The 25,469-nt window shown below is 42.1% G+C and overlaps 3 protein-coding genes across 4 annotated transcripts in view; 1 reads left to right on the top strand and 2 right to left on the bottom strand.

Moving 5' to 3' along the window:
• The first annotated feature begins 3,055 nt into the window (after nt 1-3,055).
• Nucleotides 3,056-7,129, top strand: LOC135493443 (phospholipid phosphatase 2-like). 2 transcript variants are annotated; one of them, XM_064780800.1, is made up of 7 exons: nt 3,056-3,566; nt 4,107-4,258; nt 4,526-4,842; nt 5,158-5,215; nt 5,473-5,649; nt 5,840-5,986; nt 6,719-7,129. In XM_064780800.1, exons 1-6 carry the CDS (start codon nt 3,470-3,472, stop codon nt 5,936-5,938), a joined length of 900 nt encoding a protein of 299 aa, XP_064636870.1. In that variant the 5' UTR covers nt 3,056-3,469; the 3' UTR covers nt 5,939-5,986; nt 6,719-7,129. The 2 variants fall into 2 exon arrangements, with proteins under 2 accessions (XP_064636870.1, XP_064636869.1); XM_064780799.1 differs by having other exon boundaries at nt 5,840-7,129.
• On the bottom strand, nt 6,261-8,677 carry LOC135494086 (carbohydrate sulfotransferase 15-like). Its single transcript, XM_064781837.1, has 7 exons — nt 8,589-8,677; nt 8,100-8,464; nt 7,744-7,908; nt 7,402-7,576; nt 7,040-7,232; nt 6,687-6,834; nt 6,261-6,451 (listed from the first exon to the last, which is right to left on the bottom strand). Exons 1-7 carry the CDS (start codon nt 8,675-8,677, stop codon nt 6,261-6,263), a joined length of 1,326 nt encoding a protein of 441 aa, XP_064637907.1.
• A 3,350-nt stretch (nt 8,678-12,027) lies between these two features.
• Nucleotides 12,028-25,469, bottom strand: part of LOC135493167 (mucin-5AC-like) — a 42,036-nt gene continuing 28,594 nt past the window's right edge. The window contains exons 3-14 of the mRNA XM_064780189.1: nt 22,905-23,064; nt 21,918-22,096; nt 20,965-21,738; nt 20,577-20,744; nt 20,208-20,293; nt 19,886-19,986; nt 19,581-19,651; nt 19,014-19,121; nt 18,508-18,578; nt 18,223-18,343; nt 17,695-17,941; nt 12,028-17,442 (exon numbers count right to left, since the gene is read on the bottom strand). Of these exons, the coding sequence (XP_064636259.1) occupies nt 12,938-17,442; nt 17,695-17,941; nt 18,223-18,343; nt 18,508-18,578; nt 19,014-19,121; nt 19,581-19,651; nt 19,886-19,986; nt 20,208-20,293; nt 20,577-20,744; nt 20,965-21,738; nt 21,918-22,096; nt 22,905-23,064 (6,591 nt within the window). The 3' untranslated portion in view covers nt 12,028-12,937. The remainder of the gene's footprint in view (nt 17,443-17,694; nt 17,942-18,222; nt 18,344-18,507; nt 18,579-19,013; nt 19,122-19,580; nt 19,652-19,885; nt 19,987-20,207; nt 20,294-20,576; nt 20,745-20,964; nt 21,739-21,917; nt 22,097-22,904; nt 23,065-25,469) is intronic.

Genomic DNA, 25,469 nt, shown 5'->3' with positions numbered 1-25,469 from the left:
TTGCATTTTCTCTCTGATTAGACCATGTAGTCACATAACGGCCACGGGCAAGTGACTATAAGACGTCGTCGGCCTCTCTCCTCTACCTCAGTTTGATCAGTTCGTAATTGTTTTGGGCTAACATAGCCTTGTTCCTCCCGCAGCACGGATCAGTAGAGAATCAACCCTGTCACATTTTGTTATTTTTCTTCCAATTTATCCGCAAATCGTTTTACTGACAAGTTTCATCCTCTAAAGAGTTATCTTGATCCTAATGTAATTCTGCCGCGACAAGATTTACTTAAATTCTTACAGCCTTTAATTACATTTACTGCTAGTAGATTTGATTATAGAAAAGAGACAGTTTGAGCGTTCTAGATCTGTTGTCAGTCAGGTCGCAGTGGGTACCATCGGAGAAGTCAGTGATGCAGCACTGTCGGACCTACGCCATTTCCCCAAAATCTCAACGCCACCCTTTGTTACTGACCTTTCTTTTGTCGTTTTGATAAATGGATTAATGTTTTCATTTTTTCTTCTGGAAATCGATCTCTCAGTTCGGAGACAGCCACTGGACAATAAAAAAGACAAAACATGAGACACAAATTCGCCTAAAAGTTCGATCTGAAAATCTCCCTTTTTGCGCTAAACTAATGACTTGTTTCAATACAATGGAAATCAAATGAGGCACTTGTTGATTGTTTACCTCTTTCGAAATCACCCTCATATTTTAGAAAGCATAAAATAGTGCCGTTCGGCCTAAATATCAGACTCTTTGCTGCATTTACCGGCTGTTATTTTGTTATATGAAAGAGGAAAGCCTAAAGCGACAACCGGTCTTCCGTCTCTTCAATTCGCTTGAACAAATTACCCATGATAAACACATTTCACCCGCAGACTACAAAAAAACATCTGTACTTTATACTGCACAACATGCGTTATACATGCATTGTTAACAGTCATGTTAGGATGGCGTTCCTACAAGAATACCTCTCATTGATTTGATCGCGGCACGGCAGATTTGATTCAGTTTGAAACTCACTTCCGCCGCAGAGAGGAAATCGAATAATTCTCGAGGATTTGTTTTTAATTCGCTGTAGATTCGTTCGTCTGTGAAGTTGTGGCAACATCAAGGATACATCGAACCTTGCTGATGAAATACTATCCGAGTCTGATCGAATTTTTCGAAACCTTCAACCGTATCTGTTGTTGTCGATATCGCTGGGGGCTGTCGGCGGGACCACTTCTTACAATATTCATTTTCTTCTTTTCTACTGAGAAATATCAAGACCACACGTCGACCACCTATTTGTAGCATTAATAAATTCGCTTTTGATACAGTCAGTTCATATTAATATTTTAAATCAAATTTTGATCATTTTATATTTTCCACTTCACAATCTCGTGAATAGTTCCGAGGGCGTTCAAAGTCGCCTAAAGACATCAACAAAAAAGAGAGCTTCTGCCGAGATTTGGCAATAAGCGATAACTTTTTAAATACCTCAGCGTGGATTCGAGGTACTGAGTGCAGCTTGATAAGGTGATTCCAGTTGATCCTCGGAGGACTCACAGCAATTATCAGCAGGAACAGTCGGTCGCAAAATCTGAATAGTACACTTTTTATGCATTTTTCAGAAAGCTTCTACCATTAATTGCACTTTTGATTAGCTGGATGCAAGATTTCTTTTTGCTACATTTATGCGAAAATAAAGAAGTGTCAAATAGCTGCACAGCGACAAAGGCATATGTCAATATTACATGTATTCATCTGCGGTGAGTTTCGGACTGCCAGCGATGGTCCACTGTCATTTGCGAAGTGTATACCATTGCAGGAAAAAGTCCATCATAAAAAACATCGGCTCCATGCTATCTGGCACCGGCAATTGGAAAATACATGTAATAGCAAACCCCACCAATAATCCCATTCTCCGATTTGATACCAGCACCTCGGGACTCCAACCTATCATCGATCATATCAGGTGTGAAGAATCCAAATAACAGATTCTGCGCGTTAATGACTTTTATGATGCTCCTGTGCGCATTTGGATGCAGCCTCGACCCAGTGGGCCCAAAAGGATTTAGTTTATTCGTGACATACGTGACACGTAGCTTTTTATGGACCCTGGTGACAGTTATCCATCATGTTTACTTGGTTCAATGGCACCCGGTCTGGTCTGCGGATTTACATTTTTTAAATGAGGTATAACGATTCCAGGCGCTGCTACATTGTAGGTAACTAGGGTTACAGATTTTGGCAGAAATCCCTGCGAAATGCATAGTTCATTGCGTATTGATACCATTTCAAATCAACGCTGTTTCTGTAATCATCTTCGTGTCTTTGAGCAAGCAACCCGACGATACATCGTTTTTCTCCACCCAGGAGTATAATTAATCAGGCCTGCCATGAAAGTAAACCGCCAATGGGACTTGGACATATCCGATGATACTCCGGCCTGTTACGCATCAGTGGCGAGGGAAAAATAGAGCCCGGCCAGTACCCCTTAACCTTTGCATCCGGTTTTAAAAAAATCTCGGTTATGGTTCGAAACGCGGAGAGAGTAGTCGTCTTGAAAATACGGGCTATACGGCCGACTGGTGACCAGATGATGTATCTTTGAAGTCACCCCGGCTCTCCCCTCAAGGCAGGTCACCCCTCCTAGAGATATGCTGACCAAGGACAACTCAACACTAACCGATGGTGCGGATAATAACTATTCGATCACAATAAATCGAATGAGCTGACAACCGAATTGACAAATTGAATACATTGTATTTTCGCCATGGCTGGCTATCCGTTATTTCATCCTGTTGGCAGGAAACTCAATTATCAGTCTGTTTATTGACCAGAAAAAGAACAAGGAAAAGTCGTATTACATATGTATATCTGTTTTATTCAGTATCAGAAGAGAGACAAAAATAGTGATCGTCGTTGAGTTTCTGCGTAGGCCTATACGCTCTACAACAACTAGGCCTCGGCCTTTAAAAGTCGTTTAAAATAATCGATAAATTGTAGGCAGCTCGATTATTCTGAATGAGGCCATGACCTCTTGATATCCGTCACGATCGGTCACAATATCAACACGTTCAATAAGCCCTATATTGCGATGGCATGTTTTTCAATCAATTGCCTCGTATACAACAGGCTTGGATAGGTAAAGTAGGTAATTTCGAATTTTAGTGCACAGGCCACGTGTTTTACTTTTGATGATATTCTGAAGTATAGGATATTGAAGGAGTTCGGGATTTTTCGTTTGTTGATTCGTTCAATGATCGCCGTGCTAAAGAACACCGTTTTCGGACATTGCAGTGCTGTCGTTGCCTGGTAAGGACGCCTGGCATATTGTCCAATCAGAACTCTGAATGACCTATTCATTCTTCGGAATTCGGCCAATCACAAGGTCTTATACTGGTATACTGAGGAGACGTCAGGTCGACCTAACTCGCGGAAAGTGCTGAATGGATGCATCGTTGTTGATGTGACTTTGTAGTGAATATGAAGAAGAAAGGCGATGACGAAGATTCGAGTGAAGAGGTAACGAAGACAATAGACGTTGGAGGGTTTGGTCTCAACTGCTTATGCATACTCATAGGTAGGTACACGTGTGTATTAAGTATAATTTTAAGGATTTAAGTGTTCAATTTTTTAAACATTAGAAATTTCGTAAAAAAACAAACAATCTGACGAGTTGGATGACAGCTGACGTACGTCTTGCGTACACAAGGCGATCCAATTAGGATGACGCAACGGACTGCCCCGTACGTCTATCGAACATTGATTACAAAAACGATTCCAATGAACAATGTAGATATCGTTTGTTTTAGCACAAGACACGTTCATAGTGGAATCACAGCTGTTTTTTGGCCCGAAAGCAAAGTAAGACGGCCACATTTGCAGTGACAGCTTGAGTCGTAAATATTGAACATTATTCTGTGCCGCCGCGTGGCATCAGAGTTGGTTAAATAACGAGAGGTTCAACTCACGGCAAACGACAGTCCTAAAGCTTAATTTGACAGGTTTTGGTGTCAATGCACAGCTTGTTGCCAAGCTTTCAGATATTAAGAAAACTATCTGAATAATGAATTCTGCATGATGATCTTTTCGTTCCTATTTTCTATGAATATCATTTCAGTGTCTCTGGTGGCTCTTTTTCTGAAGTTCGCTCCGATTCCTCGCAGTGTTGGAATCCATTGCGATGACGTCACCATACGCAAGGAATACAAAGGCAACACTATTGGTGGACCACAAATCATTATTTTGGTGTCGATTACGACAGCCATAGTTGTGAGTTAAGGGACCCCTTTTCCTTTTTTATGAGATTCTTCTAAGTTTCTTAGCCACTGAGAAAAATGCACAAGAATTTCAGTGGAATCCGAACGAGAACTGTGCATGATCGCAATGAGAAGTCATGCCGGTGCAACATTTTCGAGTTTATTCCCTCCTTCACGTTTTTTCTGTTTCTCCCTTTTGAAAAGCCGTCTCTATCTAACTGTCTGTTGTATGTAAACGCTCATGTTCTAACATGCATTCCTTTGACTTACTTTTTTCCAGATTTTGATAACGGAAGGAATCACAAGTTTTTACAGACGGCCAACAATACCAATACGCTACAAACTCGGTGCTTTGAAATTTGGTGAATTCCTCTACAATTCTTTCAACTACTACTGGGGCTTCTTTTACGGCTTTGCGGGGTACTTTCTCATTTGCTGCGTGATTAAGATCTACTGCGGAAGGTTGCGGCCAAATTTCCTTGCCGTTTGCGATCCCGACCCGGCCACGTTTATTTGCGATGGTTCAGATGTCAACAGATACGGGTATACAGAAGATTATCACTGCCGGGGTGATCCACGTTTAGTCAAAGACGCACGGTAGGTCAACCGTATCTGCCAGAACATTTCCAAGACTAACCTCAAGCACACATCTTACTGTAAGGGAAGTCGTTGCAAGCTACGACAAAATGTATACTGGGAGCTAGATATATGATCAAAGCGAATATCCGGGGGACATAATCTATGGTGCTTCACCCATGCTACAAATGTATTTAATTGGTTGCGATCGGGCAAGTCGTTCAGCAAATATCGTACTTTTTTGAAAGCTTTCGTATTCGGCACTTTGGTGGTTCACTAAAATCGAACCCGGTACCAAACCTCAGTCCCTAATATCCAGTTCATTGACTCTTTCAGTGAATCCTTCCCGTCTCTTCACGCAGCTTCAGCAGCCGGTTCGGCACTTTATATATGTGTAAGTGTAGAGGAGTGTTATCTATATATGTAACAGGGAATTGTTGAAAGAAATGATATTTCTAGAAGAGACAGTCCCTCTCTCACAAAGGGCGTATAGCAAGGTTTTTAGAAAGAGAAGCAAATTTAGTGACAATGTAAGTTTCTTTCAGTTTTTCGATTTTTATTTGAACTATCATTGCTTGCTACATCTGGTATTCTACCCAGAGAATTTCAACCCTCGGACTACTTTAACCTCTACCCTGGCTTTTATTGCAGGCGTATCTCAACGCCAAGATAACTAAGCCAGTTCTTCAGCCAATGCGGACTTTGTTTCAACTTCTATTTGTGGTGCTAGCCCTTGTTGTCTCGCTGCAGCGTATCACGGACAACGCTCATCATTGGACCGACGTCTTGGCCGGGTTTATCATTGGCATTTTAGGAGCTATTTACACGGTAAGGGACATACAATGATTCAGCGAAGCAGGCAGGGTCGATTGATATGCACACGAACATGTACACCGTGTATTTGGTCCATGCGTATGCATTGCGATATACATAGAATCGCGTTGAAGAGTAGCGCTCATGTCAATGAATTTGGACCGCTCTCGACTGCAAAACTACCGATGTTTTATTTCAATTTTAGCTCCATTGCGTCGTCCACTGGTTTACAGAGAGCAACGGCATAGACATAGACTTTTCTACAAACGGATGCGTTGAACATCCTCATGTAAAACTATCATGATATCACGATACTGGCAATAGGCGCACTAGGTGTATTTAGGTCCGTGATGTGAGTACATATGACTGGTGTTCAAACAGTGAGGGTAATAAGATAAATAATAGACTAAACTAGATATAAGAAAAATATCATTATTTCATAACATTTGAATACGAACATGATAAGACCACGGATACCGTGTACATTTCGAGCAGTGCTGTAACAACAACCAACTTCAGCGATGGTAGAGGAAGCAAAATGCTGGTCAACAAAATGTTGTGACCTAAATTTAAAACATAATAATGTGCATTTAAAAACTAATCAGTGTTAAAGTAAATTATGTGTCTCAATCATCCCACAGATAGCGTTTATCGCCCAGTATCCCCGCAAGGGCAACATTAAACGGGCGGTAAAATTCCTCTAAGATATCCCTCGTTATATTCCACATTGGCCCGATGACGTCATCACCCTTTTTCTTTGCTTGATTTGCTACTTCCGCGGCGACGATATCACGATGTTTGCTGTCTTCTAATTGATCTGAAAGAAAGAACGCGTATTCAGACGGAGTATTTTATTTAGTAACCATGACGAGAAGTTTTTATATTTTTCCATTTTTACTCTGACCAAACACCTTTTGCAATGTACATGTAATTGTTAATGAAGCCATATCAGTCTCGTGAGCACGAAGTCAGTAACAACCAGAAGTAACGACCAAATTGTTACTGACAGGTCAGAGAAAACGTATTGCCATGTATTTAATTCCATTTCTTACCGATTTCTAAAAATGAAAAAACCTCTTTTAAGGTCTTTGATACGTCCTTCGCATAGTCTTCCACTCGCAAGAAAAGAAACTGTTCTCGTGGGAAGATTTTTAACCACTCTGCTATGTAGACGGAATACAGGCCTCGTTCAAGGCGAACCTAGGTAAACAATAAACTGCTCAATGTATAAAGCACGTGGATACTACATATATACACAAATGGAACGAACGTATTCTTCTGCAACATCGTTTCGATCTGAATGCCATTTCTCTGCATTTCGTCGTAAGATTACTGCCACTGGCAATTCACAGGAAAATACAGAAGATCAAGACATTTCATTTATATTTCAGTTCATTTCACTCACCAGAAACTCATTGTTCTCCCTAAATATAAATGGGTCATGCGCACAGGTCCGTATGGGCTTCCTTTTTAAACAGTCATAAAACAGTGCGGTCTTCTGTACTACTTGGGAGTGAAAGCCCAGCAACGACCTCATGGCTCGTCTTGAGACAAGGTTGGCTGAGATGAAACCCTTGTCTAGGTAATGGGAATAAAGCCTGAAAAAAGGAAAAAAATCACATAGTAAGGCATTTTATTCGAGGCGGCCAGGGAGATCGTTTTAGAGCACACTGGCCTTCATGTGGTCTCAAACCACGGTCAAGAAGAAGAATGGAACGAAGGAGAAGTATAATAAGAAGACGATGACGTTTCAGTCGTTGCGCCTACCTTTCTATTGGATCCCTAAGCATAACAATAAATTTTGCTCGCGGCGAATATTCTCGTATAAGATGTGGCGTCAAGACTTCAGGTGGCGTCACTTCCATCTTGAGCAGATCTCTGACTAAAATGGTGTTGATCATTCGAAAGTTCTGCATCCACATATAGGAGGGGCTGTCGTCGCCTAAAGGAACAACCCAGCATCATTAGTAGTAGTCGAATAATCACAGTATCACAGAGTTACATGTAGAACATCATCGAGATGAATCGGAACTGACCAAATTTCTATACCAAAGATACTGCCAAATGAACTACATTGTTTACTGTATTATCAATGGTTATCAGGTCAACCTTGATAACATCGAAACCCCCCCGAAACAGCTTTCACGATGGTCGATACGCCTAAACCGACAATTTGATGAATGTGCTTACCTATGATCAGATTTGGCCTCTTCTCTGCCTCCCGGTCAATCATGGCTTTACTATAGACATTTATGTATTCGCTGATATTTCCTTCTAAAAACGTGGAGAATGGATAGGTTTAAAAGAGGTTCTGACAAGATACAGACAAAGGAACATAACCAGGGCAGCCAAGATCTTAGTCGATGGTCGGATTTCTTTGATACAATACATCTATTAAAAGCGCTAAGTGGTGAGGTGTACCAGAGTGATTACTTCACTGTAAGTTCAATATTATTTTCACTTACTCATGTACCATTTCGTGGTACTCCACCAATGCGATTCCCGTTTCGTGAAGTTGGCTACCTGTGGATGCTGGAGTATTCTGTACCAGATGTCGGTGGTGCCACACTTGGGGAAGCCTGCTATGTAAAATGCAGGGAGGCAGCGGAGTGTAAATATCCTCTGGAGTGCGGCATCTAACTGAGTTGTTCTCTCATACCAGCACGGGTTCTTCCAGCTTTTTATGAAGAATTTCGGAGGCTGTGAGAAGAAAATGTCATGACGTATAGTGGTATCGATTGATTCTAAGGTCGTAAATATCTCGATATGAATGTGAGAAAACAAATTTGATGTTTGTGCCAGGATGACGTAATTGCACTTCTTTCCGAATCTATTAGTTCATTCCTGTCAACGGTACTGTACAGTCCTGACGCCTTCCTATACCATCACACTGTGACAGTGTGTTTCAATAAAATTAAATCCTGACACAATGTATTTGAAAACCACCAGCAAACCGATTTGACCCGAGCTTTACCTTTTCATCAAATCTCTCCACAGGATCATCAATAAATCCCCTAATCTTCTCTTTACTAGGCACAGGCATGTGTCGAGTCTCATGATAAATCACCTCCGCTACGGTCACGTGATCATACCGCGAAATACCCGGATATGATAGTGAAGTACCATTGGATGATTCCTTCACGACGTCACGTCTCGCGGTTTCTGAACGGTGGCTATGCACTTTCACCTCGGTTATTCCTTTGAATTTGAAAGCCCAGGAAGCCTTCGGTGTTGGTGCGGAATATATCCATAGCATGAAAATGACGGATGTTGAGGTGGCAAGAACAATAGCGAGTGGCTTCATTTGTCGAAGAACTCTGAAAGCAAAGGAGGTACGATTCAGAGCCTATTGGTTTTAGAGCCTATTGGTTTAATGCTATCATATTGAAAGGAAAGAATTGCTATGATGCGCTTTAATCTCTGAGCTATTGACAGCCAAGGCCTCGACAGAACCACATACAATAATTCGTCAAATGACAATTGGGCCAGACAACTTTCCCAGGGGGACATTTTCTACTTCTACACCAGGTTTTCTTGAAGCTTGGACAGACGAGCTTGAGTCGTGTGTTTGTCACTCGAACTGCACCTAACTGGTACATGTAGATACATCAAGTAGGCAGCACAGAACACAAGAAATCCATCCCAATACTAACTTTGGGAACAAATAGTGAACAGGGTGGTCTCATGTAAGCAGCCACCATGTTGGTGGGACAGACAAACGAAAAGCAAGCCAAATTGACCATGACAGCAGTCAGGCCCACGACAAATCCTTATTCTGCCCTCCAAAATGGCTAACCGTGAAAACACTCCAATACAGATAAATCTCTGCACTCTTTAAGAAGAAAGGCTTTTGAGTTTTTGGAAAATCATTTGGTGTTTAAACAGAGTCTGCTTTAAAAATGATTTTGCACTTACCTCCTCATTTTTATTCGACGCAAATGTGTATTCCTTTCCCCTCCTTAAATGCGGTGCTTTAAATATCTATATACTTGTTGAGTTGTACAACTCCCTAACGTACATGTGTCTTAGCCTGTGGATACCAATTAGGTATTTAGAAGTACATGTAGCCCTTGTTTTTTTGCATGCGCGTTTAGGTATTTTTCGATAAGTGAACACATACAAAGGGACAAAGGGGCTATTATATATGTGATCCTTTCGCGGTTAACAAATATTTAATTTAAATTCAATTGTGGGCCGTTCAAATGCTGCCCCCTACAAAGACGTCGGCATCTGCCATTATACTCCCGCGTAAGGCGGAAACCAAGCACCCTGGCCTTGAATGTGCGTTTGACTATTATTAGTGGATGTGACGTTTTGAGCAAGCGCGAAAACGGTACCATGTCAAGCGATGAATGCTAATAATGTGACCCTGTCAAGCGATATGTCGATGCCTTATCAGAGGTCAAGTAGCATGTCTGAGGGTATAGATCTCACTGCAGACTGGGATATGTCTGTTGGATATTGAAAGGTGTGTGGAGTTTTTAAGACTTGAAGTCGCACTTTCCTTGTCACTATGTTGCGGAGTATGCAGTTAGTTGCTTTGGTCCTCATCCTGGTACTGCTGGGTGGTGAGTATATACACACTTCAATGGGACCTCCTCAACCATTGCTGCCAAGATTCGACAATTTGATTCAGTCATGAAGTAGACCTACACGTAGACCCATGTCTAAAGGTTGGTGTAGCAGTAAAAAAATACCCCCTTGTTCGGTCCTGTACTATTCTGAAGGAGAAGACCAAGGCACCAAATAGTTATTCTCCTGGGCCTGGGTGATCAAAGAACAAAACTCACGTTGTCCCAAACCATCCTTAAAGACGTTATCTCATTTTTAGCCGAATCCATTGAAGCTATCGTGGTTTTCAACACCCTAACTCTGGCGTTTAAGGCATGGTGCATGGAATTTGGAATATAAGATTTGACTTGTTTAATTTCAGATCATGAGGCCAGAAATATTCCCCCTCCCCCAAAATCGAACGAGCGAGAGCAAATCCAGGAGACGGATGAAGTCGGGACACTCGCGAACAACGGTAGGCCCACGAACCAGCTAGTACTTGGAGTAATGGGGCCAGGGGAGACACCGGCCAAGAGCAGCCTGGACGACTCCTGGTACGATGACATCTACGGCGACAAGGTTGGATGGAACCCTTGGGAGACAGTTCAACAGAAAGCAAATGGAAGGAATGGTTAGAACAAGAGTACCTGGAAATCAGTTTTTGGATTGGACTATATCCTATGGGGAGATTTCTCGAAAAACATCCAGAGTTTTCGTACTGTTGCATTCCATTTGACATATTCTGACTTTGCTGTTGAACGACTCTATCCGAGAACATACAAACTGTTACACCCACTTACCTCGCAAGATCCACCAAAGTGCGGCAGATTTTGAGGTCCATTGGGGTGTACTAGAAAGTCATCATTTCATCAAAAACAAGGTTTTTCTGATAAAATAGGAAAGTTTATTTTCGTAATGTACATGAAATAATGGTGATGACTTAGAAGATACGTTAACATTCCGACCAAACTTAGGAAGACAGCAATCACTAGCCAATCTCTCGCATACTTGTGGTAATTCAAATGTTTACAAATTTATGCAAATTAATATCAATTTATGCAAATTTAAGTATGATAGTGATTTGAAGTCTAATAAAGCTTGAAACGGACTATAGCGATGTCGATGGTGATTATTTACAGAATAGGTAACACTTATTTACAGAAAACAATTAAATCTACAATTGTCTCGTATTTACGTCACAGAATCTTGATAATTATGTAAGCGGTGTGCATGTACATTGATATGCATTTATGATAATATTCTGCAGATAAACTATTGTAAATCTTTCACAAATCACCGGCTAGAGTAAATTCATTAGCAGTTCATTTTTCAAAATTGTGACCATTACCAGTAAACGCGATGTTGCGGAATCTTTCTTATTTACAGCAAATTTCGTTATTTTGGAACTCATAATTCTACTTCACGTCAGTAAGTGCAGTGCCTGTTAGATGAAGCCGTGTGCCTTCTCATCAAAGTTAGATGAAGTTTTTCCACCAAGCAGTGCATCAATCAGATACGATCTGATAGGTCAGAGGTCGAGGTCAGATTATCGGGGAAGGTTAAGTGGGCCATGATATCAAACCGTCGATAGTAACACGATATCAGTCAGTGTCTTACTCGTCTTGTTGACCGATTTTGGAACTATCGCTGGCTGGATATTTGAGGCTGTGACAATACACTTGTACATGTAATGACATTACACTTGTACATGTAATGACATTACACTTGTACATGTAATGCCATTACACGTGTACATACACATTATTTACACATTTGACAATGGACATTGCTTCGAACATGGTAAGACGATACAAAAATTTATGAAAATTAACCAAGATACCGAACATGATTAAAACATGATTATGTAAAACAACATTTACAGCATTTTTATTCTTCCAAGATGAGATAGCATAAAGGATGAGTTGAAGAACTGATCTCCCAAATATTCATGCGATTAAAATAAGCTAACATGTTCATGTGCATGTACATGTACGTGTTGAATTTCCGAATAGGTCTTTATTCCTATTGCGATACAACTTTACAAATTTCATAGTCTATGTACATGATGTGGCAGCTTCATGTACATGCTAACATATCATGGGTTTATAGTATCCCGCGGTTAGTAGTCTGTATGTACACGATATGTTAGCTGTTGCTTGATGTGTATTCTATATAAATAATGTTAGTAATGCGTCACGTTTCTACTAAGAATTTCAATTAGCTACAGTCGGGTTAACCCTCTTAGGACGGACAACAAAGGTCACCAAAAGGTATAATTGTGCATTTCACAAGAGATACCCATGAAATTTATGATTATTTGTTTATTGCTGGAGAATCTTTCTGCGGAAGACGCCCGTCCTTAAAGGTCAACCGTGTCATGTCTTACAGGATATATACACAAAGAGTTAGTGTTCTTGGCGTTCCAGGATTTCAAAAAAGGGCTTATGTTCCTCGTAAATTTTCAAAAGTTCAATATGTACATAAACTACGTGTGATAATTGGGACACTAATTGTATAAAAAGCCAGAGTCCATTTAAAGCAGCTGAAAGTCCTGAGATACATAAAAGGCACATAATGCTTGGAAGCTATTCATACATCTTGTGCCAAACCCGAAATATAACACGATGGCTCATCGTATTTTTTGCGATACCACCCCAAGTGTCCACGTATCATATGTACATTCGAACAGAATGATGCACAGTTTTGTACAGTTTTAGTCAGCAATATTCTTCAACACTATTTGAAGTACAGTCTATACCCAAGTCACATCGGTAGTTGCATTTCCCTTAGTTTTTGCCCGACCTTGAGCTGCTCCTTTCTCAACAGTCTCGCCCTTTGGTCTACCGATCAAACCAAATCGTCTCAGCACAGTCTTCTTATCCGGGGCCTCACTACTTCTACCTGAGGTCGCCTTCGACGTCAGTGGAAGTGACTTTGGTACCTGAGCCTTTCTCGTTACCCCGGTCATCCCACTTTCTCGCATGGACGTTCTTGTGATGGCCCCGCGCTTGAATGGAGTGGGTGATGATCTTGCGGCAGTATCGGCTTGGAATGTACTCCGCGAGGTGATGTTCCTCTTGAACGGACTCTCTACAGTCGGAGTATCTTTTCTCGTAGAAACGGCAGATGTTGAACCAGTCTTGTTATTACTTTTGGAAGTTGCGGCAGGGGAAGGCGAGATTTTGTTACCCGGTGATACGCGTGGTTTGCTTACAGGTGTCTTCGCAGCAATGGAGCTTGCCTGTGCCCGACCACTCGGAGTTGTGATTGGTACGGGAGTCCTCGCACCAGATCGGACCCGGGAGCGGCTACCTGCACTTGTGCTTGACGACACGGATACGTCCGACCTCGCAGGTGAGGTTGGCCGGGCCGTTTTGTTGAAGGACGCTGGTCTAGTTCGGGGTGTCGAACTAGTTCCCGTCCCTCTTGACGCTGGCTTCGCTGCCGGTGAAGTATCATCTCTGGCTTTACTTGAAGCAGTTGGACTGAACAACCGGGATGATGTTCTCGATACAGGTTTGGAAGTCTTCCCCGTAGAAGGCGTTACAGCCTTCACTGGTGGCGTTGCAGCCTTTGCTGGAGGTGTCTTCGCTCTTGGGGAAGCATTCTTCAGCGCACTGACGCCCATCTTTGTAACTGATGTTGGCCGGACACGTGACGATGAAGAGAAGGTCGATGAACGCTTGACTACATTTGTTTTGACAGTGCTCGTTGATTCTTTGCTTGAAGCAGACCCCACGCTTGTAGCCGATCCGGTTCGAGTTTGCATTTGAGCTGTAGGGCTAGGAGTTGGCGGTAGCTTCTGAGGGAACCGTTTGACACTATTGATTGAATCGACGCTGAGAGTTGACGCCAAACTAGCCGAGGAGTCGGACGTGCTCTTAGTCATATGTGGCGTTAACTTGTCCTTGACACCAGCTCTAGAGACATCTTGGCAGGAATTAACAGTGATTGAGGCAACTGGCGGTGATAGTTTATCATCTTGTTCTGGTGAGTAGAGATTGTCGTAGTCGCTTGTATCGGACGAACACACAGCATGTGTGCTCTGGCTCCCCAACTTGTTCATCGGGGAGACTGGGACGTCGAAACTGTTCGGGAAAACATCAGAGTGCCTGCAGTCATTCTCGATTGTCCTGTGGATTAACTCATCACTCTTCGCTAACTTCGATTTGACCTCTTCCAACTCTTCATTTGTCTCGGATTGTGGAGTCATCATCTTCTTCCGGGCAAAGGTTGGCGTGCCTGGTAACTCGGAGTCCAACGTGCTACTCATGGAGGTCCGTTGTGATACTGTATCAGATTGAGTCTCCGTCTCGAAACCAGTATCGCATTCAGACTCTGTATCGTTGCCAAATGCCTCATTGATGATGCCACTAGTTTCGGACAGCTTCCCCCTCCTCTCTTTCTCCTCCGTATCACGACGAATCCCATCCTCAGACATGAAAGACCGTGGCGAACTCGGAGAATCGTCATCAACGCTAAAGAAGTTTCGCCGCATTTTCACAGGGGGCTGGTTCTGCTCAAACAGCTGCTTCTTGGCCGCTAAGCTCCCCACTGAAGGTCGCCTGTCTTCCATCTCTATTTCCTTTTCCTTTTCATCATCAAGAGTACCCTGTTGGGCTTGTTCAAACTTTGCCCTTCGCAGATTCGCCAAGCCACTCTGGATGTTCTTCACATCACCTGGGCGCTTATCTTTCGCGACGAATTTATTCTCGAAATTCTTGATTGCGTTGTTGACTTCCCCGGCCTCGATGTTGCTCCTCCACCTTTTTGTAATCGGTTTCTCTTCAGTGGGGCTCGTGATGTTGTCGTACAAGCTCTGCCTGACACTCCGTAAGGCAGCAAGTCCTTTCTTTTCACTCACATCGTTCTCTCCCGACCCACTTCCTTCTGTGTCGTCTTCCGCATTATTGGATTCACCTTCGCCGAGGTAGCGACCCCATCGACGCGTAACAGGCTTACTCTCTTGTGTCGGACTTGCATTTTTCCTTGGCACCCCAGCCTGTAGGCAAGAGGGTTCAGCCTCAGCGAACTCACAAAGTGCAGTAGTGCTGTCTTCCTCTTGCTGAATCTCTTCTTCATTCTTCCACTTTCGACTTGAATGTTCCAACAGCGCTTTTTCAGTTAAAGACTGCCCCGGCTCATTGAATGCCCTTGTCGGTGACATGGGTGACATTGGTGAAACCGGTGACATGACCTTCAGGTGATTTTCGCTCTGAGAATGGTTGATGTGCACCTCTTCGGAACTTGTGAGCTCACGTGTGGACTGGTTCAACTCCTCTTCCTCACTCAGAGTGGACTTCGGGTACAGCACATCATCAGAGCCAGGTATTGAAGCTCGTGACAATTCGTGGCCACTCATGGTATGGCGCCATTTCTTTGGTGGAACAGGTGGTGGAACATCATCTTCATCATTTGTCTGACCCGCAATTTCAGACAGAGGCTGCTGTTTAAATACTCCAACTGCTTCATCATCACCATATTCCGCATAAGTTGCCGCCAACTTTTGACGCCATTTTTTGGGTGGTTTAGCATTGCCTTCCGGTGACGTCGCTTCTGCTGGCTTCGCTACCACGGGAACAGTATCGTCTACTGGTGTTACGGGTGTTACAGTTTCCGGTGATGATGACCCAGGTGCATCGTCCTCGTAATGACGATCTTTCAGGAAAGACCGCCAACGTCGTCTCGACCTCGCATGAACACTATTGTCCACCTCCGGCGTTTTCTCAGGCGTAATTTGTACAGTCGAATTCAAAATGGTTTCAGTTTTATCCGACACCGACACATCTCGCCATTCAAATGTTGTGTTCAATACAGACGCAGAACTACGTCTGGTACGTTTATGTATCAACGGAACAGTTTCTGTTTTGTTTTTGTCCTCATCAGACGACTTCTCATTCAAACCAATGTTATCAATGTCCTCACGGGTTCTCTCCATATCCTGTATTGCGCGATCAATGTCAGTTCGTTCCAGCGAGCTCCGATATCTTTTGCTTGGCGATATATACGGCGATGACGTCTGCTTTTCAAATTTACTTAAGTTCAGTTCATTATTATTTTGCTCAACAGAGGATGCTTTTATTTGTCCATGTTCATCTGTTTCTGGCAGTGCGTCTATCCTTTGAATGACTTGGGCTATCTCGCTTGGGTTGAGCATACTGCGGCTGCGCCGCGAAAACCGTTGTCGACGTAATAAATTTTCCTCTTCCTCTCGATCCGGAATGGAATCAGTGGTCTTATTTTCAGCTGCCTCCGCCTGTTTCGGCTCCTCTAGCTTCACCTCCTGAACATCCTCGACCTCTGGCGTCTGCGGACTTAAAGCAGTATGAACATCCTTCAAATTCACACTGCTACGCTTACTCCTGCTGGACCTAGCTTTCTGTCGCCTTTGGGTCGCAGCGTCTAAGATCGGACTTGTCTGAGGGTCGTCAGGTTTCTGCGGATTTGTGTTATTCGGCATAATGTCATTTGTGGTACCTTTCGGGGGCTCACTGACGACCCGATTCTGACGCTCCAGTCGCCTGCGCTGCCTCTCAGCTAGCTTAGCCTCCTCAGGCGTCATTACTGGTGTTTCAGGACGTTCTAAAGCAGCTTTTACAGGCGTAGAGCCGGGACGAACGGAATCCTCGAACACAGAATCATCCTGAGATGATTTTCGCGGCAATTCACCCTTCTCTTCGAGTACTAAATTTATATCATTTTTGTTTAGTTCACTGTTCCACCGCCTATGGCTTTTCGTAGGACTGGCAGGCGAAAGAGTCTCCCTCTCACGGTCGAAATTGTTCTCCATTGTCCCGCGTCTGACTGACCTCTCCCGTCGTCGTCTGCTCATGTTACCTGTTTTATCAATTATTACATCTTCCCACTTAGGTTTCGATTTTGCGATCACATCCTCGCCATTTTCAATCAAATAGTCCAGCAACTTTTCATCATTTATTGACGGAGTTCCCCTCAGCCTCCGTTTCGAATTCGGAGTGTCATTCGGAGACGGATTTTCCTCAATTCGATCGATTTTCTGACTCAAGTCCGATAGATCCGCACTATGAGGCCGTATCTTTTCTGCTTCAACGATCGAATTCATCTTTTTGGTCGGGTAAACACCGCGTCTCGTGAGGCTGCCACGTGCGAAACCTGCGCGTGCGAATTCGCCGCCGCTCTCCTCGCCACCATCTTTGATATTGCCGCTCTTGATGTCTCCCAGCAGACGATCGATTATGTTTCCTTTCTCTTTTTCTTCGGGGTCGGACGAGGGACGTGCTGAAAGTGAGAAAATGGAGGTCAAGAATATGTTCCATTGTACAAGTTGAGAATGTTTAAAGGCTTGTTCGGAGATAACCGAAGTCATGAATTGGCACAGGATTTGATGACACTACAGACCTTCGTACTAGGTCCTTCGTACGGATTACCAAACCTGCCTAATATAACTGGTGTAATGGGACAAACCTCCACTTGCACAGCTTTGTCTTTCATGCTCTACATTACTTTTTTTAAAGGAAAACCTATACAAACCTTTTTTCTTGGCATCTGCCGCCTCCTTTGCTTTTCTCCGCTGCTCTGCCTTCTCTTCCTGTATTTTGCGCAGATGATTCTCCTCAATCGCTTTTCGGAATCTATCACAGAACGTCTGGAATGTCTTGAAGCATTCTTCCAGCTTGAAAGATGTGACATCTTCGCACAAGAACTCTGCCAACTCCTTCCGTAACGTCTCCACCTCTTCCAAGTCAAATTCTACCTCGACGATTTCCTGCTTGGCGTACTGCAGCAAGGAAAGTAAACAAATAGTAAATATCCTGACGCAGAAGGCTCTGAGTGAGATCGTAACGTCAATGAAACGAGCTCTGCAAGGGACTACTTATATTCGGGAGTAAGATTGAAAAAGTTATTTCGTACATACATGCAATGTCCAAAGTAGGTAAACAAGACAAGACAGTGCTGCTCAGGAATGGCAATGAATTTTGAATTGAAGGCGTACACTGATGATTAGTTTCATATTATCATTAAGAACATAAAAACATAAAAACATAAAAATCTTCTTACATGTAGGAAATCTATCATTTGCGCCTGGAACTCCTGTTCCGTCTTGGCAATCTGGTCGGAGATGGAATTCACCTTCTGGCTCAGATTCCGGATGTCACTCTGGATGGAGTCGATAGACGTCCTGAAAAGAGCAGATTGGTGAATACTCTGAATAGGCGGGAAGACACATCTACTCAAAAGTCTGACTTGTTCTAGATACTGAACCTACAATTTTGTAGTATTCTAGGACCATGGCCTATGAGTTGTTTTGGGTACGTATTCATATCAAACTTGTCTCATACTTACTGCGACGCCTCCTTTAGGAATCTCATTTTAGCTGGGAAATCTAACAGACCGGCGTTCTTTTGTTCGATTTGCTGTGGGGGGAAAGAGGAAGAGATTATGTTGAGATTATTTCGATATGCTCTTCTTCCAGCTTCTTCTTCAAACACACTTAACGCAAATCGGAGTGGTTGGAGTCTTTATACGATGATAGTTCCGACCTTACCTCGTGGTTATTTAGGAGGGATCATTGAACACGAATACCTTCGTTGAGGAATTATGACAGAAACACTCGGAATAGACAGTTACGTCTACTAAAGGTTGCTACCGGTAGGTTACATGCGTTAACAAATGTCATGCGATTGCACGAAATTGAAAAGAATAAAATACGATACAGAGGTTGTCCCCGTAAATCGTAATTCGTGAATGATGCGGAACCTCATTATCAATTCAATGTTTAATACGTATACGAATACGTTTACGGGGATTTTCGGGACACTCAACCTCCCTAAACAAGAAATCAACCGTACCATAACAAGAAAATGCATCATATTCATTCGTGGTTTGTTGGCTCTGATCTCCGTCAATTTGAGAAGGGATGTCATTTTGAAACCTGCCGCGTCCCCTGCATAACCACCCTGAAATTATCACCAATCGAACGAAAGGTCAAATAAACATAACTAGAAAATTGGCAGAAGGAAGACAATACACCTTACCAAGAATAAATAACGTCTTTATCAGTTATTGTCGTTACTCTTTACTAGAAAATAACGACATCTAGAAAATAATTATTCAATAGGTCAATGGTTTTCTCAAAATATATAAAATCTCACACGCCGATAGGCCCCTATACATGTATAAATTCAAACATTCAACATTCAACATGCACTTTTAACGTAGACTGACTACCGTCAATCAACTAAAAAAACGAAGTGACGAACGCTCTATTAAAAATCAACATCTAAACATTCACTCATATTGAAAAATGTATGCGACAACGTTTTGAGCACTCCAAAAGTTTGCTGACAATGTTTCTGGACTAAGGAGACGTGCAGAAGGAACAGGCAATGCAAGCATATGAAATGTCCATTTCTTACCGAGTTCATGAAGTTACCAGCGACGAGCACCAGGAAGAAGATTTCTTGAAGGTCTTTGCTTTCCTTCAAATCTGAAAAAAGGACATAACATTACGTGTTTTGCCCCTACCCTCACGGTTAAAAGAATTCAGGCCAAATACACAGTTTATTGTCTGTGAACAAAGCCCGCTCGCATCTCGGTCTAAATTCCCATTGTTCTACTTTATCAATGGGTTATTAGTACAAATCTTGATCCCATCGACCCCCATGAAACAGGAATTGTGTGTGACGTATGAGATGTTACTTCTTGCCATTACAGTACTTACCCCTTGAAGCAAGTATAATGGCGTCAATGGACGGTTTGATATCCTCCATATTTTGTTTGAACTCCTCTCGTATTAGCATACTCTCTGTTCGAAGTTTGTAGCTGAAATGACAACAAATGACACCTTTGTAATCTTAGTTAAATTTTCGTAGCACAAACCATGAGCCAGTGCATTACGCATGTCATGCAAATGCATTCACACGTAGTTGTCGTCATGCTCCGAGCACGACAGACGGACACTGATACGGATTCGATTCACCGAATACCTCATTGCAAAACACGCAATGATGACTTATGACTTTATTTTATTTCAAAACACATACTTTTCCACTTCGAGTAATTGGAAGATGAACTTCTCAGCCGAACCAATTTTCTCTTTGTCTCCGTCGAAACTTCTCAATAACTCGATCTATGGAAAGAACAGGGAAAATTCAGTCAGCAGTACAAAGTTAAATGCTACGTAATATTCGAGATGGCGCGGTTAGCAAAGCTGGTACATGTACCTTGAGTGCTTTATACCTTTATAGCGTCGTCTAGACAGCATTACTTCAAAACAAAAGACGTCCAGAGCTAATTTCCCCTAAAATAGGACAATTTTGAATGGCGAGTGCTATCTGGCATTCAAATTATCATCTCCGTAAAAAGCAACAGTTGCCTCGAGGCTTGGATTATGTATGAAGACCACAACATACCTCGTCTTGAGCTGGTAATATTTTGAGCAATCCTCGAAGCTTCTCTGCGCCGATCGCCTCACTGGCTCCCTGCCTGATGAGTGTGATGATCTCCTCATGAGACATCCGAAATTGCCGTAGGAAGATGTTGATGTTTAGACTCCTTTTGCCGTCAAGTAGGTTTATAATCTTTGGAGGAAAAGGAAAAGAATATGATTTTAGATATGTTTAGCAAGGAAAACCATAGGAAAAGTAAGTTTTTATCCACCCTACGTGTATGTCAATGAAATGCTTATATCTACTGACATCCCAGGTTGATAACACAACGGGTCTGTGACACAACCTCGTAAACATGCCGTGGAATGACACTGCCCCTCATTCAAGGAGCTCATAAACGAAGTTTTCTTACCTCGTCTTTCTTCTTCTTGTCCGATCCATCTGTGGTATCCTTGCTCTTGGGCGTCCCTGCAGCCTGAGACTGCGGCACATGTTGACAAAACAGCTCCTCCATCGTACTATAATCCACCTTGTAACCGTTACTTGAAGAATCCCCGACGAGTGTCCATATATTTTCTCTTCCTACCACTTTTCTGGCAGGGATTTTACCCCATTGTAGTGATCTCATTTTTTGTTTAGGTTTTGGTGTTTTCAGCTGAGGTAGTGAGACGGTTGTTTGGGCAGGTGGCACAGCTCCTCCTGGGAAAGGTGGAGGAGCAGGTGCTGACCCTGGGGGCGGTGGTGGTGGAGGGATACCAGGCCCGCTTGGAAACGGTGGTGGTGGAGGTGGAGGGACACCAGGCCCACCTGGAAACGGTGGCGGCACTGGTGGAGCTGGTGGGGGTGGTGCTAAAGGCGGCGGTGCCCCTCCACCGGGAGGTGGACTCATTGGAGGCACCACAGAATTTGACTGTCCGGGTTTGGAGCGCTGGCCTCTATGAGGCCGTCTATGCTCAGAGTCATCATGACATGTACAAGTACATTGTCCTCCAGCAGCCCGTTCAAGTCTTTTTTGTCCCGACGACAGTATTTTCTCCGGATCGTCGGATTTATCTAACAAAGTTGCTCTATAGACTAGTTTTTCGATTGTCTCCCATATGACCTCGGCGCCCTTGTCAGCGATGTCGATCTGTAGGATGTGCTGCAGGATTGCCAGGAAAGGCATCTCGAAAGGGGTCTCCACCACCTGCAATGGAAAAGACAGATGTAAACATTGTTGAAGGTAGAAATGTATCCGAAGGTTGCCAAAAACTGAGGAAGTTTAGCAACCACCTGCACAAGTCAATCGCATGGGCGTACATGTACAACTAGAGATTACGTCATTCTAAATTTTCCCTTAGAAAAATGAATACTGAAAATCCTTACCTGTTTGAATATTGCATGGAATATGTCTAAATGATTGTTCAGGTCAACTCCTTCCGGGCCTGGAAGGAGTTCGTCATCCATCGTCTTCTTCTCGTCGAAAACGTCCAGCTGGACAGCAAGCTCCGGGTCCTGCTCGCTGTCTTTCCGTACATCTTTTAAAATGTCCAGAAGTTTCAAACCTGAAATGGAATAGTCACTGACAAACTGAGAGAACAGACGAAGTTCTTCTGTAAAGAATGCCAGTTGGTCATCACAATTTAAGTTAGACTAGCTTTCAGACAACGCACTTCTCTTTGGAGGTTCAGAATGGTTAAAAATATCACATCTTGTTTGTTTACTTTAAACAAATTGCTCGAAATATTCTATTAGGGACTGTTGATCACGATTATCTTCGCCAAATGGCATGAAATATCAGACTATATCGAGAAAAAAAGAACAAAAAGGCCAACTTGTAACAATTCATTATATTCTTTTTGGAAAATGGAACTGTTTTGTTCGTTCTGACCTACTTCCTCCTCCCCGTAAAATTTCCCGTGGATATTCTTTTACGTGACGTAATTCGCGTTAAATCCATGGTATATTTGATAATGGGAGTACAAAAACGTTGTGGACGAAAACGATAAAACACCATGGCTAACCAAAATATTTGAAATTGTCAGAATTCCTTCTGCAAATAAGCAACATTATCTACTGTATTCTTTCGTTAATATAGCCTATTTTGGCTGATCTCGAATTCGGGCTACTATCAAAGAGTGGGCTTTGTTGATAAGAACTAAACTTCTATGGATCACTATCAATTTAGACTTAAAGAATAATATTTTGGGTTTCTATGTACAAAAAGATTAAGTTCGTTAAGGTGCCTATTGAGTGCATGACCGAGATAATCGGGCAAAAATCTCAGGCGATATTTCAAAAGAGAAGAACGGTTATCTATCGATGCACACTGAAGTGAAAAGAACAAGAGCAGTGCGAAGAAGAAGAACCTACCAATGAATTCGTTTCGGACTCTGACCCGATCCTCGAGTTTCTCGGTCCCATTGATAATGCAGTTGATGAGTCCAAGGAGTGTTGCCTTGTAAGCAGTGTTGTCCGCCTTGTCTAGTTCGTCCACAACAAGACTGAAGCGATGTCGAGTTTGTTTAGCTGCCTGCAAGACAAAAAGAAGTCAAATTTTGAATATAACGCCCTGATATAACTGTTTTCGTGGACTCCATGTTTGTTCACGAAAAACTTCATGTAATGTAAGGGGCACCTAGAAGTTAAGAAACAACTGAATTACAAATAATGTAGGAAATGAAAGCTGCAGCTAATGTTATTTAAAGGAAGAAGATGACAGATAGGAAGGATTTCATCTTGTGTAAAAGTGGTGGGTTAAGAAGACACTCTATTGGATCGGTGATTTTGGCCCTTCTGGTGTACTCGGATTCAACATTTTATATTTTACTCTTCAATGAATGTATACATATGTACTTAGTATGCATACTGTAGACTTCTTGAATTACCTATAAAGAACATTGGATAATGTTAGAAGGACTAGACAGTAGACAGCGTGAACCAATCCTAAAAACAAGCCTGACAAGATAAAGGCGAGTTATTTTAAAGTTATACTTTCTGTTCTTTGACTTGACGTTGACAAAACAGATAAGATCACTGCAATTACCATTCCCGAAGTCGAGTATTCGTATATCCCTTTTAAAAACAGTAATTATGGGAGGAGTACGGTGGCCCATTAGGGACATCATGTTTTTTTTTAGATTCAAATACGATTTTTTTTTCTCGAATTTTCTCCACGGAATTAAGTATTTTCTCCGCGGAAATAACATTTATCTCCACGGAAATAACATTTATCTCCACGGAAATAAATACTTTTCTCCACGGAAATAAATACTTTTCTCCACGGAATTAAGTATTTTCTCCGCGGAAATAACATTTATCTCCACGGAAATAAATACTTTTCTCCACGGAAATAAATATTTTTCTCCACGGAATTAAGTATTTTCTCCGCGGAAATAACATTTATCTCCACGGAAATAACATTTATCTCCACGGAAATAAATACTTTTCTCCACGGAAATAAATACTTTTCTCCACGGAATTAAGTATTTTCTCCGCGGAAATAACATTTATCTCCACGGAAATAAATACTTTTCTCCACGGAAATAAATACTTTTCTCCACGGAATTAAGTATTTTCTCCGCGGAAATAACATTTATCTCCACGGAAATAACATTTATCTCCACGGAAATAAATACTTTTCTCCACGGAAATAAATACTTTTCTCCACGGAATTAAGTATTTTCTCCGCGGAAATAACATTTATCTCCACGGAAATAACATTTATCTCCACGGAAATAAATACTTTTCTCCACGGAAATAAATACTTTTCTCCACGGAATTAAGTATTTTCTCCGCGGAAATAACATTTATCTCCACGGAAATAAATACTTTTCTCCACGGAAATAAATACTTTTCTCCACGGAATTAAGTATTTTCTCCGCGGAAATAACATTTATCTCCACGGAAATAAATACTTTTCTCCACGGAAATAAATACTTTTCTCCACGGAATTAAGTATTTTCTCCGCGGAAATAACATTTATCTCCACGGAAATAAATACTTTTCTCCACGGAAATAAATACTTTTCTCCACGGAATTAAGTATTTTCTCCGCGGAAATAACATTTATCTCCACGGAAATAAATACTTTTCTCCACGGAAATAAATACTTTTCTCCACGGAATTAAGTATTTTCTCCGCGGAAATAACATTTATCTCCACGGAAATAACATTTATCTCCACGGAAATAAATACTTTTCTCCACGGAAATAAATACTTTTCTCCACGGAATTAAGTATTTTCTCCGCGGAAATAACATTTATCTCCACGGAAATAAATACTTTTCTCCACGGAAATAAATACTTTTCTCCACGGAATTAAGTATTTTCTCCGCGGAAATAACATTTATCTCCACGGAAATAAATACTTTTCTCCACGGAAATAAATACTTTTCTCCACGGAATTAAGTATTTTCTCCGCGGAAATAACATTTATCTCCACGGAAATAACATTTATCTCCACGGAAATAAATACTTTTCTCCACGGAAATAAATACTTTTCTCCACGGAATTAAGTATTTTCTCCGCGGAAATAACATTTATCTCCACGGAAATAACATTTATCTCCACGGAAATAAATACTTTTCTCCACGGAAATAAATACTTTTCTCCACGGAATTAAGTATTTTCTCCGCGGAAATAACATTTATCTCCACGGAAATAAATACTTTTCTCCACGGAAATAAATACTTTTCTCCACGGAATTAAGTATTTTCTCCGCGGAAATAACATTTATCTCCACGGAAATAAATACTTTTCTCCACGGAATTAAGTATTTTCTCCGCGGAAATAAATAATTGATTCCGCTGATATGATTGGTCCTGCATTTTAGAGGACGAGGTCAAGGTGAAACTATTAACCCTTAAACCCCAACCTTGCGGTAGGCTCGGGAACCAAGCTGTACAGGCGCTGCCCGCTGGAACACGAGGCCGCTTGTC

The sequence above is a fragment of the Lineus longissimus genome, chromosome 9 (assembly GCF_910592395.1).
Source record: "Lineus longissimus chromosome 9, tnLinLong1.2, whole genome shotgun sequence".
In the NCBI taxonomy this organism is placed as follows: Eukaryota; Metazoa; Nemertea; class Pilidiophora; order Heteronemertea; family Lineidae; genus Lineus; species Lineus longissimus.
Note: the sequence above shows the minus strand (reverse complement) of the source record. Positions and strands in the feature narration are given on the sequence as shown.